Source organism: Bos indicus x Bos taurus, chromosome 6, assembly GCF_003369695.1.
Source record: "Bos indicus x Bos taurus breed Angus x Brahman F1 hybrid chromosome 6, Bos_hybrid_MaternalHap_v2.0, whole genome shotgun sequence".
NCBI lineage: Eukaryota > Metazoa > Chordata > Mammalia > Artiodactyla > Bovidae > Bos > Bos indicus x Bos taurus.
In genome coordinates, this window is record NC_040081.1 from 92,651,132 (window position 1) to 92,670,611 (window position 19,480).

General features: G+C 43.1%; 1 protein-coding gene across 4 annotated transcripts in view; it reads left to right on the top strand.

The window, feature by feature from the left end:
- The window catches only part of FRAS1 (Fraser extracellular matrix complex subunit 1), a 535,024-nt gene that overhangs the window by 334,768 nt on the left and 180,776 nt on the right, over positions 1 to 19,480 (top strand). For all 4 annotated transcript variants that reach the window (XM_027544846.1, XM_027544845.1, XM_027544843.1 and 1 more), the window contains exons 21-23: positions 9,383 to 9,535; positions 9,804 to 9,950; positions 16,537 to 16,683. In XM_027544846.1, coding sequence (XP_027400647.1) covers positions 9,383 to 9,535; positions 9,804 to 9,950; positions 16,537 to 16,683 — 447 coding nt within the window. The remainder of the gene's footprint in view (positions 1 to 9,382; positions 9,536 to 9,803; positions 9,951 to 16,536; positions 16,684 to 19,480) is intronic.

Below are 19,480 nucleotides of genomic sequence, written 5' to 3' on the forward strand. Positions count from 1 at the left end.
GATGTTGTGCTCCTACCAGTGTGAGTCCAGCAAGAATCTGAATCAGGACTTGTCAGATGGTCACCACCTACTAAGAAGAATTCAAGACTGGCCTCCAAATCAGCTTAATTCTTAAAAAATATGCCCCATTGATTTTATTGTGCATGAAGTGACTATTGTGGTAGCAGTTCCCTGGGACACATAGTCACCTCCTGCGGTGTCTGGAGATGGGCTCATAGCGCCTCTTAATTATGTTTAGATTGTATAATTAGTGCATCTGGCTGGCCATAGGGAGATTTCTCTCTTCATTATCTCGAATTGTACTGACAGGGCAGTTGTAAATTGCCACACGTGCAGCCAAGTTTCTCCCTGCTCCTCTTGGCCTGAAGTAAATTGAAAAGCAGGTGGTGCAGGCCAGGTCAGCCTTTTCCCAGGCCTTCAAATTCCCCACAGTTTCCTGGTATTTTCACTCCAATATTTTATTCTTTCATTTAACATACAGATAAGGGCTCCCTTATCTAGATAAGGACAGGGAAGCCTGGCATGCTGCAGTCCATGGGATTGCAAAGAGTCAAATACGACTTAGTGACTGAACAAGGGCTCCCTAACTAGGTACTACTGATTTAGCCAAATTCTACCTTGTAAATTTTAAAGGCATTTTGGAAGCTGGCAGATTGCTCAAAAGTCTTCCCTGGTCATGTCTGAAAGATAAACCACTGGTATATTGGTTTTCCTTCTCAAAGGACACCCAAGGTCTCCATTCCTGGTCTCGACAGCCTTTATACACTTACACAATAGTACTCTTAGTTTTCTGAATATGCCTACTCTAGCCTAAGCCTCAGCAGGTCAGCAGTGGACGTTAACAGAGAAGGGTCTTCTATGAATATAACGTAAGTGGGCAGGAGACAGAAGCCCGGGGACCTCTCTCTTCTTCCCTTAAGTTTGTGTTGAAAGCTGTCATGTGGCAGTTTTCTTGGCTTGTTGCTTCTTGGTTGCTGTTTTCATGTCTTCTGCCATCACTAGTCACCTTTCATATAATGTCTCATTTAAATCTGTAGTAAAAACACAGAAGACCTCAGTAGACAGACTGGCAAAGAATACAGACACACAGACCAATTCCCAGTCACCATGAGAATAAATCCATACTCTTTCCTGACTTACAAGGTATTCCAAAACTAGCATAGCCAGGTCCTGAGCAGCTCTTTCGTAGTTCTTCAACATCCAAGTGTATAGAACCTTTTTCAGTTCCTTGAAGGCATCCTGTTCTGTTGAGCTTCTGGGTTTCTGCTTGTTTTCCTTCTTCTTGGGACCTTTCCAAGCTCCATCCCCCAACTCATTGCCTCTCGCAGCTAACTCCCACTTAGTTTTCCAGCCTCTTCCAGGCAGCCTTCCCTGACTCCTGGACTGAGCTGGTCGCCTGTCAGAGACTTCCATGGTCCCTGTGCTTGCCTCATTTACATTTTACAAAAGTTTGCACTGATCTCAATGTAGTCCCATATCTAAGCATCTGCCTTACAATCTCTTGTTGCTCACCCTGCTCTGCCACCATCTCTATTGCCTTAGGACCCAGGACTCAGTTTGGGCACAACCTTCTTTAAAGTCAGGAAGCACAGACTAAGTCTATTTTAGTGTTGTATTCTTGAATATCCTACTTGGCTACTTCCAACCTGTTCCATGGGAGGGAGGGGAGAGGAGGGGCAAAGTGGAGGGTCTTTCTGCTCCTTCTTCCTCTCCAGCTTGAAGGGTTTTTCTAGGCTGAGGGACTGATGTGGAGAGCATAGGGGTTGTATTGGTAGGGAAGGGTCTGAGTCTCCTTGTTCCAGTTCCACATTTAAGTTTCTTTTGTCGTCTATCTTTCACCTGCTCCCTGGGCTCCATGAATTTGGCATCTGTGCTGGTCTGATTCTGCTAACTTTCTCCGGGAGCACGTGGTGCCCATGCTCCCTGGTCCAGTGGGGGATGGATGCAGTGGATGAGGAAAGAATTCATTGGTTGAGATCTCAACCTACTGTTTGATTACACATATCTGATACTCAACTGTCATCCTGTATCTTGGGTCCTCACCTGCACCATAGTGAAAGCTCTATGAGTACAAGAGACATTTGAACAGCTTTATGGTTTGAAATAAAGATTTGTTACATGTTCAGCTTCACTTATAATAAAAGAAATCTGAATCAAAACAACTATCTAACAGCAGTTTTCACCAGCCAAATTAGCCAGATTGTTTTATTTTTTAAAATGTCTTAGTGCAGGCAAAGTTATGATGAAACAATTGGACAGAAATTTGTAATACCTATTGAGAATTTCACGTTTGTTTCATGACTGCAGTGGCTAAAAGTGTATGATCTGGAGTCAGTGTGAGCAAATGACAACTTCTGAGTCTTTCCTCATCTTTAAAATAGAGATAATAACATTGCCTACCTCATCTTTTCAAATGAGATTATGCATTTATGATAATTAATACAGTGCTTGATGTATATTCAAACCTCAATAAATGTAAGCTATAATAATAATATTAGCTGTACTTATGACACTGTCACTTAGGAAATAATCTGAAAAGCACAAGTGAATTATCTTGGCCTTCATTATAAAAGTGGATGAATTGAAAGTAAGTGATCAAGGATAAGAAAAATGGTAAGGGACTTCCCTGGTTGTCCAGTGGTTAAGAATCTGCTTTCCAGTGCAGGGGACATGAGTTCAATCCCTGTTCAGGGATCTAAGATCCCACATGCCTTGGAGTAACTAAGCTTATGTGCCACAACTACTGAACTACTGAACTCTCACCCTCAGCTAGAGAGAAGCCCTCGTGCTGTGACTAAAACCCAACACAGCTAAAAATAAATATTTTTTTAAAAAAAGAAAATGGTAAATTTGGTTTATTCAATGCTAGAATATTATGCAGTCCCCAAAAATGATGTTTATGAAGAGTCCCTCAATGGCATATGGAAATGATGGCATTGAATTAAAAAAAAAGTACTATATGGTATTAAATTTTAAAAAGTTATTATATAATGACATTTAGTAGAATCTCATCTACATAATGGAGAAGGCAATGGCACCCCACTCCAGTACTCTTTCCTGGAAAATCCCATGGATGGAGGAGCCTGGTGGGCTGCAGTCCATAGGGTCACTGAGAGTCGGACACGACTGAAGTGACTTAGCAGCAGCAGCAACATCTATGTAAAAATCTATATAGGGAAAATTGTACAGAAAAAGAACTAAGAGAAAAAGTTCTATGTGAGTAGCTATTTACTCTGAAAGATTTATGTAGGGGGATTGTTGTGTTTATTTATGCTTTATAAAAATGCTTTTCATAGTTTCTTCCATGGCTCGCTTTGTAGTCAGAAAAATAAAATTGTAAGCTCCCTGTCTTGAGCCCCACTCAGCCCCTCTCAGTGTGGAAGATCACAGTGGGCTCCCAGGCTTGATTGGTGCCCAGGGGGACTGGCCACTTGTAGCCTGTCACCCCTGAGCAGTCTTCCTGTGGGAACAATGCTTTTCTGACTGTAGTCAGGACACTGGAATTAGTCCTCAAGCCCTGTTGCTCTGATTTCTGGCTTCTTTACCTGCACATCATAACTCATTTTGAGCTCTCCCAAGGAATTCTTTCCTATAATTTTGACTTCAAGCCTCTTAAGACAAAGGTGTTTCCTAGGTTTTAGGAATTTAGTTTTCTTTTCTAGTTGGTTTAATAAAAGTCAGTCAACCTTCAGGTTGACTCCACACAAGATTTGAGAGCATATTGGTTTTATGTGGTCTTCTGTTGGGAGGTTGTTATAAGACAGATTTAGGAAGAAAGAGTTGCAGGAATGTATTGTAGCTCAACTGATAAAGAATCCACCTGCAATGTGGGAGACCTGGGTCTGATCACTGGGTTAGGAAGATCCCCTGGAGAAGGGAAAAGCTACCCACTCCAGTATTCTGGCCTAGAAAATTTCATAGACTATATAGTCCATGGAGTTGCAAAGATTCAGACATCACTGAGCGACTTTCACTACTACTGCTGTTTACATTAACAACCCAGGAGGGCTTCCCCAGTGATGCTAGTGGTAAAGAACTCGCCTGTCAATGCAGAAGACCCAAGAGACACAGGTTCTGGGTGGGGAAGATCCCCTGGAGGAGAGCTTGGCAACCCATGCCAGTATTCATGCCTGGAGAATCCCATGAGCAGAGGAGCCTGGTGGGCTACAGTCCATAGGATCACAAATAGTCGGACACGATGGAAGCAACTTTGCACAGTACGTACACGCATTAACACAGGACTCAGGCAGTTGTTTTGGGGTGAATCTATTCCTAGGATTGGGTGTTTAGTATGACTTATTAAAAATGATTTTATTCATTTATTTTTGTCTGTGCTGGTCTTTGTTGCTGCACGGGCTTTTCTTTAGTTGCGGTGAGCAGGGGCTCCTCTCTGTTGCAGTACGTGAGCTTCTCATTGTGGTGGCTTGTCTTGATGTGGAGCACAGGTTCTAGGGCATAAGCACAGGCTCAACAGTTGTGGAGCACAGGCTTAGTTTCTCCATATCATGTGGAATCTTCCCAGACCAGGGATCGAACCTGTGTCTCCTGCAGTAGCAGGTGAATTCTTTATCATTGCATCACGTGGGAAGCCTCCAGCATGACTTTTTAAGCTATGGATAAATGAATAAGGAATGAGTACAGGTAGTGCGGATGCTGAAGCTGAAACTCCAGTACTTTGGCCACCTCATGCGAAGAGTTAACTCATTGGAAAAGACTCTGATGCTGGGAGGGATTGGGGGCAGGAGGAGAAGGGGATGACAGAGGATGAGATGGCTGGATGGCATCACCGACTCGATGGACATGAGTTTGGGTGAACTCCGGGAGTTGGTGATGGACAGGGAGGCCTGGCATGCTGCAATTCATGGGGTTGCAAAGAGTCAGACACGACTGAGCGAATGAACTGAACTGAACAGGTAGTACACATAAAGAATCCAACTCTCCAAACTCGAGTAGTTACAGTCTCGTGTATAATGTGAAACTGTAAACTAACCTGGATTAATGTGATGCTTTGGGTAATGTGCAGTTGATTGTTTTATTTTTTCAGGCGTCACTCATTGATTTCTCCTTGCCTCTGGGTACTCACTCCATCATGCGTTGTGGTGTGTGTGGTGATTGATTCCACACCTCTTTAAGGCTTAATATGGAGCCGTGGAGAGAGGCAGAGGCCCTGAGTAATTGTGAAGTCTCTGCAACTCTCTCCTTTATTTGTATTGAAATATAATTGACCCACAGCACTGTGTTAGTTCCTGGTGTACAACATAGTGATTTGATATTTCTATACATTATAAAATGATCACCACAATGAGTCTAGTTACCGTCTGTCACCATAGAAAGTTATTATGGTATTATAGCCAGTGTTCCCCATGCTGCACATTTTATCCCCATTACTTATTTATTTTGTCACTAGAAGTTTGTATCTCTCCTTCGCCCCCACCTGTTTCACTCATCCCCTCTCCAGCACTCTCCTCTCTGGCCACTGCCTGTTTGTTTTCTCCATCTTTGACTCCGTTTCATGTTCTTTTTTTTCTTGCTTTTTAGATTCCATATGTAAGTGAAGTTATATGGGATTTGTCTTTCTCTATCTGACCTATTTCATTTAGCATATACCCTCAAGGTCCATCCATGTGGTTGCAAATGGCAACATTTTATTCTTTCTATGGTTGAGTGATATTCCATTGGGAATATATATATACTACATCTTCTTTATCCATTCATCTACAGATGGACATTTAAGTGGCTTTCATATCTTGACCTTTATAAATAATGCTGCAGTGAAGATAGAGGTGCATGTACGTTGTCAATTTAGCGTTTTTGTTTTCTTCAGAAAAATATGCAGACATGAAATTTTTAAGCTTTTGAGACACCTCCATCCTGTTTTCCATAGTGGCTATACCACTTCACATTCCCTCTCTCTGCAACTCTTGGCCCTTTCCACAGGCTTTTGGTAGCTGTTTACCAGACCAGGATGATGCAAACAGCCATGTCTGATTCTAAGACCTTCGGCAAATGAGAGTTAGGGGGATAGAAGAGGTTGAGGGTTGTGAGGTATTTCTACACTTATCAGGCAACAAGGGGCAGAGAATGACTGAGAGGAGCCTCAGGACAAAGCACAGGAAGAGGGGAAAGGAGGTCGAGGAGGACGGGCGATCTGAAGTGTCGTGTGTTGCAGACACTTTGGGTGAGTTAGGCTTCCCACGTGGCTCAGTGGTAAAGACTCCACCCGTGGTGCAGGAGACTCAAGAGACACAGGTTCGATCCCTGGGTTGGGATGATCCCCTGGAGTAGGAAATGGCAACCCACTCTAGTATTCTTGCCTGGAAGGTTCCATGGACTGAGGAGCCTGGTGGGCCACAGTCCATGGGGTTGCAAACAGCCAGACATGACTGAGTACAGCACATGGTACAGGAGTTAGAGGAGGCCATTGCATCTGGTCTTAGGTGGTCAGAGCCCTTTTCAAGAGTGGTAAAAGCTGAACTGTGGAGGCAGAAGGCAGATAACAGTGTGGTGAGAAGTTAGACAGGCAAGACAGTTGGGTGGTGAGGGGAAGGCAAGAGATGGAATGGTTGTTGAGAAAAGTTTTGGGGGGAGTAAGTAATGCAGAACACATTTGGAGGTTGATGTCAAGGAGAATGAAGAGAGATGGGGGTAAAAGATGTAATAATGTTGCCATAATGTTCAAATAATGTTGAGTATTGGATCAAAAAATATGGGTGGAGGAATTAGCCTCCCCTTGGGAGGGGAGATGAGTTGAAATAAAAAGAGGTTGACAGGAAAGAAACAAAGGTACTCATGCTTGATGGGGTGAATCAAGTAGAGGGTGAAATAACCTGGGAGGAGCTGGGAGGGCGGCAGGGTGGGTTCTGATGACTGGGGAAGAGTAGCAAGGGTTTCAAAGCAGCTGCCACGAGGGACTCCCCTGGTGGACTGGCAACTGAGACTGTGCTCCCAAGGCAGGGGACCCGAGTTCAATTCCTGGTCAGGGAACAAGATCCCATGTGCCTCAACTAAAACCCAGTGCAGCCAAATAAATAAATAAAAATAAACATATTTTTAAAAAGCAGTTTCCATGAGAGTGGGAAGGAACGTCCATGAACTAGCTCCAGCTGCCTTTAGAATTATTTCATACACATCACACAATTCATTCAAACAGTGTCTAGAGTTCCACACAATCAGACAAATCCATAAATATTTGTTTATTGTAGCCACAAAATACTCAAGAGATCTGCTTACTTTCTTTTCAAAGCATCTCCTTGGTGATTATTCTTTTTCCTTTCTCTAATTGTATGCTGGAGAAAGCCTCAGTTAGAGGCAACTAGTTTTTAGACCACTGCACACCTGCAGATCTCGTTGACGCATGCCTGAGCCCGGCACTCTCGTAAGCACTGGCTTAAATGAAGAGGAAGAGGCCAAGACTTTTCAGACAATGGAGCCTTGAATCCGTCCTGTTTCCTGGGTTTCCAATTCTAACCTGTACCCACTCATCAAGGTAATCATACAATAGAGCCACCTCCATCTGCTCCAGTGACTTTTCAGTGCTCCTGGCACTGAGAGGAGAGTACACAAAAAAAGAAAACAAAAAGGTTGGAATTGTGTGGAAGCCATACACTGAATCAGGGGGAAATAGCCTCCTTATCAGATTTCTCTTGATACACCCATCATTTCCTTTATAATTTACTGAAGGACTGTAATGGGGATTAATTTGCCTCATAGGATATCAAGAATAGTTTCTAATATTGGCAAAAGGCTGCAAGAAACTTGAAACTCCTGAAGTTCAGAGAAAGGTCAGATGCTGTTCGTTTATGTGCCGCTATAAAAAAGTTGGCATTTTTGAGGAGGACACTCCAGGTTCAACTTCTGGAGTGACTGCAGAGGCCCCAGAAAGACTTCTTGTGTGGATGAATGGGTACTGGGTATGGAGTTAACATCTCTTCTTTGGCATAGAACATGTCTCAGATGATCAGCAATTAGAAAGAGTGTCACTGAGGCTTAGAGAGAAAGAAAGAAGAAAAGAAAGTGCTAAGTTGTGTCCAACTTGTGATCCCATGAACTGTGGCCCATCAGGTTCCTCTGTCCATTCTTGCCTGGGATTCTCCAGGCAAGAATACTGGAGTGGGTTGCCATTTCCTTCTCCAGGGGAACTTCCCGACCGAGGAATTGAGCCCAGGTCTCCCGAATTGCAGGCAGATACTTTATCAACTGAGGTAATCAATTTTTTTTTATTGACAAGGATTCTTTAGTCTCAATATTTCTAGAAATCACAGTCTCTGTCTACAAGACTTTAGGATGATTAGACATACCTGGCTACTGAATGGTGCTTTAGTGACTGCAAACAGTGCTTTGAATCAGACCAGACCTTTATTTTCCTAGGTCTTTACTCCTTTTTCATTTTGGGGGGTAATTTGTGGCTTCCATCCTTGGAATGGAGGGTAGTAAATGGGACTTGAAGCATTATTACCACTTAAAATAGGAAAGAGGAAGTTTTCACCTATAGGGAGAGCTACACACAACCAAGTTCTCTAATCAGAGGAGGACTGTTATACGGGTGAGAACAAGAAAGAGTGCTGGCCGTCCCAGATAATTAATCTTTGACTTTTAAACTGAACTCTTCTTTGTAACTTGACCTCTTTGTTGCAGTTTAGTTGCTAAGTCGTGTTTCACTCTTTGAAACCCTATGGTCTGTAGCCCGCCAGGCTCCTCTGTCCATGGAATTCTCCAGGCAAGAATACCGAAGTGGGTTGCCATTTCTATCTCCAGGGGATCTTCCCCACCCAGGGATCAAGCCCACATCTTCTGCATTGGCAAGCAGATGCTTGACCATTGAGCCACCAAGGAAACTCTAACTTTACCTCTAGTTAAGGATTGAAAATTTCCCCCAATTCAATTATCAGCTAACCCTAATCCTCTCACACCAATGTCTGAGACTGGAGAGCTGACTCTGGAAGACCCCCTTTGGGAGGTGGAGCCTCGTGGAGGTACTGAGCATACTAAGAAGCTCTGTGAATGAGGAGGGGCTCTCTGTATTTGAGCTCTCAGAGCTCTCTGTGTTGATCTGATGGACTGTTTCTGTTATCTGACAGTTCTTTCTACACTCCTGGCAAGTATCTATCACAGGCTGCGCTAGGGTTTGAAGGCTGTTCAATTGGAAAGGGACGAAGACTCAATCGCTGTGCTGGGCCTGGCCATTTGCTAAAAACCTCAAACACACCGTTTGTACTGGTCCCAGGCTTCTACTTTACTGATGTACACACTGCCTTCAGGCTACTCCCCAGCTGTCTGCGCTGCAGCAGTGGTCATTGCAATCCCTTTTACCCTTCAATGTAGAAATGAGACACTGCTTTCATAGCATCCGTGCCTTCTCTCTGTGCCCCTCTGTCCTCTCCAGACTGCCACCCTCTGTGCCATCACTGTGCAGCCAACCTCCGTGACACCGGGAGCGTCTGCCTGCGGTGCCAGAATGCCCGGAACCTGCTGCTGGGGGACCGCTGTGTCCCTGATTGCCCTTCTGGGTACTTCGTGGAGAGAGGAGCTTGTAAAAGTGAGTAAGTGCTGGACGCAGGAGCAGGCGGTGCCTCGTGATCTTCTTTCACTTGGGGCTCGTACCTGAGAAGGCTTGAACCTCCAGAGAGAGAGATAGAAAGCGAGAAGCACACCAGTACAGGGGGGAGTCACGCCAGTGCAGGGGGAAGTAAAGCATACCAGTTAACCCTCTCCGTGCGGGAGCTTTTATTAGTGGCTCTGGGTGTGCTGCTTTGGAAGGTAATTTTTGGGTTCATGGGTTCCCTCCGTGTCTCATCTCTCTGCAGAATGTCACTCCTCCTGCAGGACCTGCCAGGGCAGGGGTCCGTTCTCCTGCTCCTCCTGTGACACTGGCCGTGTTCTGTCCCACCTTGGCACCTGCAGTATCGCCTGCTTCCCCGGGCACTATCTTGATGATAACCGTGTTTGTCAGCGTAAGTTTTTTTAAAAAATGAACTGTGTATCCTTTCTTGCTCTTCTGAGGTCATGGAAGGACATAGAGATTTTTTTGCTTCCATATTCTTACCTAACCTTTATTTTTAGAAAAGAAAGAGAAAGAATCTACAAAGCATATGGAGGTGATGAATAGATGATAACTCAGATATGGGCCTAATTGGAAGTGCTGGGCTAGGTCTCTCCTTTGCAAATACCAGCTGTGTGATCTTGGGCCAATCATTTAACCTCTCTGTACTGTAGTTATCTCATTAAAATAATTAAAATGTTAGTCTATTTTTTTCCTATGGTTTCTTTTAGTGAGTCATTTCCAAGATCCTAAGCGGAGAACAGAGCTCATTTGAAGTACACAAGCCATGACCTCAGCACTTCACTGGGTTTGTTTTTGAGATATGTTTGTTGAATATTGACAGTATGCAAGGCTTGATGTGCTACAGGGCATTCAGTTTCTGCCCAAACAGTAGTTATTTTTGTCTTGCATGAGAGCTACTTGTATAGATGTCTTAGTTCTCAAATAAGCCAAAGCATGATTAATTATCTGAGTCACACACAAACGAAGAGTTGGGATAAATTGGGGCAAGGGCAAATCGGAGGGGGAAAAATCAGGAAGTGCTTCACAGATGAAGGAACAGTTTTGGGACAGGCTGAGGAGGCTTATTTCATTTCAGTCAGTAAAGTGTCAGTTGCCAAAAAATTGTGTTATACCTTTCTCATTTTGAAAATGACAGTTAGCAAATACAGTGCAGGTATTTCAAGTTTGTGTCCTAGGAAGTCCCATGTTGAAGGAATTAAAGAGCCATGGTTAGCAGAGTGGGCTCTCAAATCAGGTAATGGAATTGCAACTCCTAACTGCCCCTTAACTAGCTTTGTGACCTTGAGCAGGTGAATTAACCACTAGGCTTTAGTTTCTTTTTTCTATAAAAGGGGGATTGTAATAGTGCCCTCAGCACATCTAGGGCTTTCCTGGGGGCTCAGTGGGAAAGAATCTACCTGCCAATGGAGGAGTTCAGTTCAGTCGCTCAGCTGTGTCCAACTCTTTGCAACCCCATGGACCACAGCACACCAGGCTTCCCTGTCCATCACCAATTCCCAGAGCCTACTCATACTCATGTCCATTGAGTTGGTGATGCCATCCAACCATCTCATCCTCTCTCGTCCCCTTCTCCTCCTGCCTTGAATCTTGTCCAACATCAGAATCTTTTCTAATGAGTCAGCTCTTACAAATCAGGTGGCCAAAGTATTGGAGCTTCAGCTTCAGCATCAGTCCTTCCTATGAATATTCAGGACTGATTTCCTTTAGTCCTGGAGCCAATTTCCTTTAGCCAAAGGAAGAAACACAAGTTCAACGTCTGGTCAAAGAAGATCCCACATGCCCCAGATCAACTAAACTCATGCACCTCAAGTACTGAAGCCTGCACACCCTAGAGCCCGTGCTCCCCAATAGGAGAAGCCACTGCAGTGAGAAGGACACTCACTGCAACTGGAGAGTAGCCCCCCTTGCTGCAACTAGAGAAAGCTCGTGTGCATCAGTGAAGACCTAGCACAGCCAAATAAGTAGTTTCTATATCTAACATCATTGCACTTAGCATAGACTTTAGCAGAGACTAAGCTCTCAGTATAGCTATTGTTGTGTTACTGTCATCATGCGAGATGAGAGACAAATCAAGCATTAAAAGATACCTATATTTTATAGATACAAAGATAGATATTACTGTTAGTTTATGCAGATGCTTGCAAGGATTAGCATTTGAAATGAAGTTCTTGGAAACCCCCGTTTTGCATCATCTGTTGAGAAACCAGAGATAAAAATCCTTTTTCAAGACAATGAAAAGATTTTTTTCTTTTTACTTTTGTAACAAAACCTTTGCTTGGTATATATCAACTGTCTACCAGCATCTGTAGGTTCTGTAACACAAGAGACATGAATGAAATACTTAAATGTTCTGCTCAAGAGCAAGGGAGTACTGCTATAGAAGGAGTGACTTAGATTGATGAGGCTCTTCACTGCAGTAGAATCACAGAAATAGAAGTTCAAAGGAAAAAACAGAATCCCTTATATAGTATATAGGTGACAAAAATATGTTGCATGGAAATACTTCTCTTCTGGGAAGCTTTTGCCCTGAAGAAATGCATTTGATATGCTACCATGTAAATAGGATTTTATAGACTAAGTCAGTTAAATTAAGAATATTCTAACTTTAGTTTTTGCTAAAGCTTAGGTTTCCTTCTTCCAAAGATTGAGTAAAGCATGCCCCTAAGTTGTGGTATTTTAATTTCTAGTACTTAAAAAAGTTATCCACAGTGTCCTTTTCTAATGATCTTCATTAGAGACAATTATAGGCCTGAAAATTGCAGAGATTGTTCTGTAAAGGGCTTTGTAGGAAATATAATCAGTATAAAGGGGAGACATTAATAACTATATTATAGAAAAAAGTAAGAGCTACAGAGCTGTCTAGAGCCTGGTTACAGAAACCTTTAGAAATTGCATACTGAGCCCTAACATTCAAGGACTGCCAGTTGAGTAGATGAAGAAGAGATGATAATTGAGGATCTCAGTACTTGAAACCATAGGGCCCTAGGGTAGCAGGAGAACTCAAGTATCGGAGTCAACCTCGCACCCAGGGCAGAGGTTTTCTCTCACCCCTTCACAGGCATCTGCAGATGAGGAAGGGCAGTCCATTGGTGGGGGCTGTAGTTGTTGGACAGTTCTTTCTCATCAGCCCTAGAACTTCCCTCTGGGGAAGTATAGCATGGCTCCTTGCTCATTCATTCAGCCTGTTATCTTCAAAAGTTGGAAATTAGCCATCATCTCCCAGCTGGACCTCTCTGCTCCTGGCAGGACTGGAGTCAGTGGAATATAGGAGCGAAAAGAGAGGACCATCTCAGGGCTACAGTAGCAAACAGGCCTATTCAGGAGGGAGAATGGACTTCACAGGCTGTGAGGTCGCTTCCTCTTCTGTGAATGATGGTTACGGTACATCCGTGCTCCCCTCACTGCTCCCTGGTCCACTTGCCACCATCTTCACTATCTTCTTGGCATTTTCCATGGGGTCACTGACCTGAGAACTGTGCCTATTACTCGAGACGTGGTCCCCCAGTGTGACTGCAGTAGGGCTAATACCCTCTGTGGTCTGAATGTCGTAAGATGGAGAAAAGGACCTGTACCCACACAGCTCTGAAGGAGGACGCTGAGAACCCAAGGGGCTTGGAATGTGCAGAACCAATTTGAATGAGGCAAGGTCATGCGGGGATTGGAGGATGAAGGGTTCAGTAAGAGAGGAAGGAAGATTCAAAGAGAAATGATGGAAGCCCTCTGCTCTATAGTCTGACACCACTGCATCCCTCCAGATCTTCCACATAGTCTTAATAATTCACAGCTCTCGGCAGGAACCCTTTCCTTGTGGCAGTCAGTGAAGGGGCTGATTATGCTTCTGGAATGAGAGACTTCACAGAAGGACTCGAGAACATGCAGGCCGATGGAAGTTTGAAGAAGAAAACTTCAGGAAACTCTAAGCTGACCTGTCACCCCCATGTGGAGAAACTAGCCTTGAGGCTTCATTTTGCAGCTCTACATACAGCAGTGGGTCCAGCTGACATTGAGGTTTACATGAAGGCTCTTCAGCTTAAGACTGTGTTCATTTCTTTAGTACCATGTCAACTTTTAGTAAGCTCTTAATCAACTAAGATTCTTAGATTTTTTTTTATAATACTGCTGTTTAAACAGGCCTTCTGTCTCCTCTGTTTGTACAATTGGTTGTGGAACATAAATGCAGGACTCTCCATACAGCGTAGCTTATCTCATCTGATTCAATCAGTTCAGTCGCTCAGTCATGTCCGACTCTTTGCGACCCCATGGACAGCAGCACTCCACCCGGTGTCTTTCACTATCTCCCAGAGTTTGCTCAAACTCATGTCCATTGAGTCCACTGAGTCATGTCCATTGAGTCCACTGAACTATGAATAGAGGTTCATGACAGGAGGCAGTGATCAAGACCATCTCCAAGAAAAAGAAATGCAAAAAGGCAAAATGGTTGTCTGAGGAGGCCTTACAAATAGCTGAGAAAAGAGAAGCAAAAGGCAAATGAGAAAAGGAAAGATATATCCATTTAAACTTCATCTGATTGCTTTTAGTTTGTTGCTGTGTTTAGTTGCTCAGTGGTATCCAGCTCTTGGCGACCCCATGGACTGTAGGCTGCCAGACCCCTCTGTCCATGGGATCCTCTGGGCAAGAATACTGGAGTGGGTTTGCCATTTCCTCCTCCACGGGATCTTCCCAACCCAGGGATCAAACCTACATCTCCTGATTGGCAGGTAGGTTCTTTAGCACTGAGCCACCAGGGAATCCTAATTTACTGCTACAACTGGCTAAAGTAAATTTGAATTTTTCTTTCAGATAGTATGTGTTCAGTATAATGTGTATAATATGTATGTGGCATATTTAAATATCATTAGCATGATCTCTGTTTTCATTAAAGTCATTGATGAAAATAATCGAGTAAGAAATTGACTTCATCATAATACTCTAGTACAGACATTCATTTCCAGTTACAAAGATTTACTGACAACTTTTTGAGTATGTATTTCAACTATCTTCAAATCCACCTACAACTACTAGACACCACTTCATTTTTGTATTCACAGGTGTATCTTTGAGATTTTTGTCAGACCCTTTGGCAAAATTAAGATACAATGAGTATAGAAATCCTGCCTCCCAAAATGATAAAGTTTAGCCTCATATAAGTTTCCAGCAATTATTTTCTAATTATTGTTAAGCTAGCTGCTTGAAATTCCAGTCTAGAATTTTCCTAGGACTTTTAATTACCAGTTTACATATTGTAACTGATATTTTATACCAGTGGCTTTTCTTGTAGGTGAAACAAAAGGAGTTTCTTTTTATTTTAGTGGGAGGTCGTTTTACTGCATTTGATATCCTTTAGAACTACAATTCACGTGATCGCTCTCTAGAATTTTCATCTGAAACATACTGAGAAAATTTTAGAGTGAGGCAAAGATGCTAGTGCTTGAGTATATATAATTACAGTATCTGGCTTCTGTCATTTATATTGCTAGTATTTACTGAACACCAATTTCCCAATGGCTCAGTGGGTAAAGAATCCACCTGCAATGCAGGACATGCAGGAGACACGGGTTTGATCTCTGAATTGGGAAGATCCCCTGAAAGAGGAAATGGCAACCCTCTCCAGTATTCTTGCCTGAAGGATCCCATGGACAGAGGAGCCTGGCAGGCTACAGTCAGTGGAATCATAAAGAGTTGGACATGACTTAGCACAGACATAATTATAGATAACCAGCTGGGCACTGGGCACTGGGAAAGGAACAAAGCAAATCTAGTCTTTGCATTTCACAGCTTTAAATGATAAAGATGGTAAATAATCACTAAATAGAATGTTTCTATGTATGGCAAGAATAAAATGTGTAAGAACTGTACCTGGGAGACCTGAGACCTGTTCCAGACTGGAGAGTCAGGGAAGGCCTTTGTGTGGAAGAAACTGAAGAATAAGAGTTAAAGACAAGAGACATGGAGATTACATTGGGAGGATTCAAATACGTTTATCATGATTTCTAGGTAGGAAGAATGGAGGGAATGATGGAGGAGCAATATTTGCAGAAATGATGGCTGAAATTTTTCCAAGACTGAAGAAAGATATGCGTTCATGGATGAAAGTGCCCTCTGACACTTGATAAGTCTGAACTTTAGAAAAAAATCACTTTTGGGGATTCCTGGAATAGAATGCAATGAGTCAAACCAATTAGGAGGCTATGATAGTGATCAAGTAAGAAATCATGATGGCTTGGATGTCCTGGCATGTGTGGACATGGAGAAAAGCAAAAAGTTCTGATAATTATATAGAAGAATTCATCTAAATAAGACCCAGTGAGTGATGAATTAGGATCGAGAGACAGAGAGGTGCCAGAATAGACTCTAAGGTTTCTAGAGTAAACAACTGAGCAGGTGGAGAAATGCTAGTTGTGAAATCAGAGAGAGATGGAAGCATGACAGGTGAGAGAGTTTGGGGATCATCTGAATGCCTAATAAGTGGCTGCTAAGAATTAGAAGTGGGGAAATCAGTAAGCCAGGTCACCTTAGAGTCCTTTGTATCTTAATATACGGGATTTCCCAAGCTCCAAATTAAGTCAGTACCTAATTTTAATCTTGGCATCGCACAAAAATCTAAATCTACATCAAGAACTGTAGGAGCTTTGATTCCTTAAGAAGCAAAGTTCCAGTGACACTCTGGATTATTATTCCAGAGTTCTTGGAATAAGTATAAATTCTGTGGCTGAGCCATGAGACAGTTTGGATGTGGGATTTCTGTTCTTGGCTTTATAATTTATCTTCTCTGGAAAATAAACTTTCCCTTTTTGATTTTGGAAGTATAAGACTAACATTTTCTGTTACTGTGGATCACAGGGGAGGGTTCTGAGCAGTATTTAGAGAACAGGTTGGAGCGAGGCTGTTCCTTCACAGCATCTGTCTAGGTTTGATCAGTGCTTCTGTATTTGCAATTCTAATCATCTGGTCATTTTCTTTTCCTATCTGCTCAGCATGCAACATGCATTGTGGACGCTGTGATTCACAGGCCAGCTGTACCTCCTGCCGAGATCCAAGCAAGGTCCTGCTCTTTGGGGACTGTCAGCATGAGAGCTGTGCCCCGCAATACTATCTGGACTTCTCCACCAAAACGTGCAAAGGTAACACTCTTCCTGAATTGCATGACAGCTCTTTTAGTTGGCGATACCCCTTTACTGGAGAATTCCACTCCCCCAATTTGGAAAACACTGTCATCAGATATTTAGACTTTCTCTGATGATAGTGAGAAGTCATTATGTATGTATGTATATATTCATTGATTTATTTATGAAGCAAGTATTTTTGAGTACCTACCATGGCCTAGATATTGTGCCAGGTGTTAGTAACTAGAGGGCTTCCCAGGTGGCTCAGTGGTAAAGAATCCGCCTGCCAGTGCAGGAGACGCAGGAGATGAGGGTTTGATCCCTGGGTCAGGAAGATCCCCTGGAGGAGGCCATGGCAGCCCACTCCAGTATTCTTGCCTGGAGAACCCATGTGGCCTCAAAGAGTTGGAAATGACTGAGCATGGCACACATTAGTATTAATTACTAGACCAGAGGTGGCAAACTAGAAACCCTCAGGTTGTATTTGGCCCAAAACATGTTTTTCTCCCCACTAAATGTATTATAACAGTGTTTTAAAATTCTTAACTCTTTGCCTTCTAAAAAATCAGAAGACTTGACATAAAAAAGTTGAGATTTGCAGTTTCTTTTGAGAGTCAGAAGGTCTCGCAGTACTGGGTATGCATCCCTCAGAGCAGCAGCAGGTTGGAGACAAGTAGCAATTGTCTCCATTGGGGGAGCATGATCTCCTAAGATTGCCACAGTCCCTATCATTCCCTGTTCTATCATACCAGGCCTCTTTTGAAGATTTTCATTGCCTTCCTTGGCCTGGAGGCATTTGCGCTTACAACTCTAGATTGCCAGACTCTAAGCTTAATGAGGAAGGAAGGAAGTTGTGTCTAATTTGTTCATCTCGTACTTCAAAGAGTAAAGATGCAGTGCTTGTTCTCCAGGTGTTCTTAAGGAAGCAATGTCAAAAACCAAGTAGCTTTTACTTTGCTCTCCAATTTTTAGAATGATCGGAGCTTATGCTCTTCCAATGGCAGCCCTCAGCTGGGAGAAAAACAGAACTGAAGGGTGGATTTTCCTTGCTCCTGTTCAATCTCTCTTCTCCATTTCTCCATTCCATGTTCTACAATACACACTGTCCCCCTTACCCTTTCTGATTCTGCCAGAAAAGCTAGGTCTCAGAATTGGAGGTCAAACATCTGTCAGATAAACTCGGGATGCTTTAAGGTTTTACAAAATTGTGTATTTTCCATTCCAAGAAACTCTACCTAACTTTGGTGGTCTGCTGTGCTCAAGACTGCAAAACCTTTTCTAGTTTCTCTTTTCTAACTGATGGTTTTCAGTCTGTGGTGAAAAACAAGATTCCAACAAATCCTCCCTGTTGTGAAGTGATATCATAACCATGCTGGCGGTCTTCAAGGCTCTGTTTTAGTCATTTTCCCTCAGGACTGAGTCAGTCAAATAAATGAGTGAGATTAAGTTTATGAATCTTCTTAGAAGCATGTGTACTATCTTGCACATTTACTTGCTTCTCTGGGACTTAGAAATATTGCCTCGGAGAAGAGAGAAAGGTGACTAACGAGAGGTTTCCTTAGCTTCTTAGTGAAGGGGACACAGGACAAGCCCACACTGAGTGGCGATACTTTCTCCAGGGAAACTAGTTTAGCCACAAACCTTTATTAAATCGCCAGGTAGCAGGCACTATGCTGAGATCCTTCAATTCATTATTCCATGTAATCTTCACAATTTGTTGTTGTTGTTGTTGTTCAGTCGCTAAGTCATGTCCAACTCTTTGAGACCCCTTGGGCCATAGCCTGCCAGGTTCCTCTGTTCATGGAATTTGCCAGGCAAGAATATTGAAGTGGGTTGCCATTTCCTTCTCCAATCTTCATAATAACCTTATGAAGCTGCTCTTCTTATCCATGCTTAACAGATAAAGAAACTAAGGTTCAAAAAGCTTAAGGAAGGTGTGTAAGACATGCAGATTAAAAGTGACAAAGCCTTGACTTGAATATCAGTTCAGCTCAGTCGCTCAGGACTGCAGCATGCCAGGCTTCCCTGTCTATCACCAACTCCTGGAGTTTACCCAAACTCATGTCCATCGAGTCCATGATGCCATCCAACCGTCTCATCCTCTGTTGTCCCCTTCTCCTCCTGCCTTCAATCTTTCCCAACATCAGGGTCCTTTCCAGTGAGTCAGTTTTTTGCATCAGGTGGCCAAAGTATTGGAGTTCCAGCTTCAGCATCAGTCCTTCCAATGAATACTCAGGACTGATTTCCTTTAGGATGGACTGGTTGGATCTCCTTGCAGTCCAAGGGGCTCTCAAGAGTCTTCTCTAACATCACAGTTCAAAAGCATCAGTTCTTTTGTTCAGCTTTCTTTATAGTCCAGTTCTTACATCCATACATGACCACTGGAAACACCATAGCCTTGACTGGACAGACCTTTGTTGCCAAAGTAATGTCTCTGCTTTTTAATATGCTGTCTAGGTTGGTCATAGCTTTTTTTACCAAGGGGCAAGTCTCTTTTAATTTCATGGCTCCAATCACCATCTGCAGTGATTTTGGAGCCCCCAAAAATAGTCTGTCACTGTGTCCACTGTTTCCCCATCTATTTGCCGTGAAGTGATGGGAACGGATGCCATGATCTTAGTTTTCTGAATATTGAGTTTTAAGCCAACTTTTTCACTCCCCTCTTTCACTTTCCTCAAGAGGCTCTTTAGTTCTTCTTCACTTTCTGCCATAAGGGTGGTGTCATCTGCATACCTGAAGTTATTGATATTTCTCCCGGCAATCTTGATTTCAGCTTGTGCTTCATCCAGCCCAGCATTTTGCATGATGTACTCTG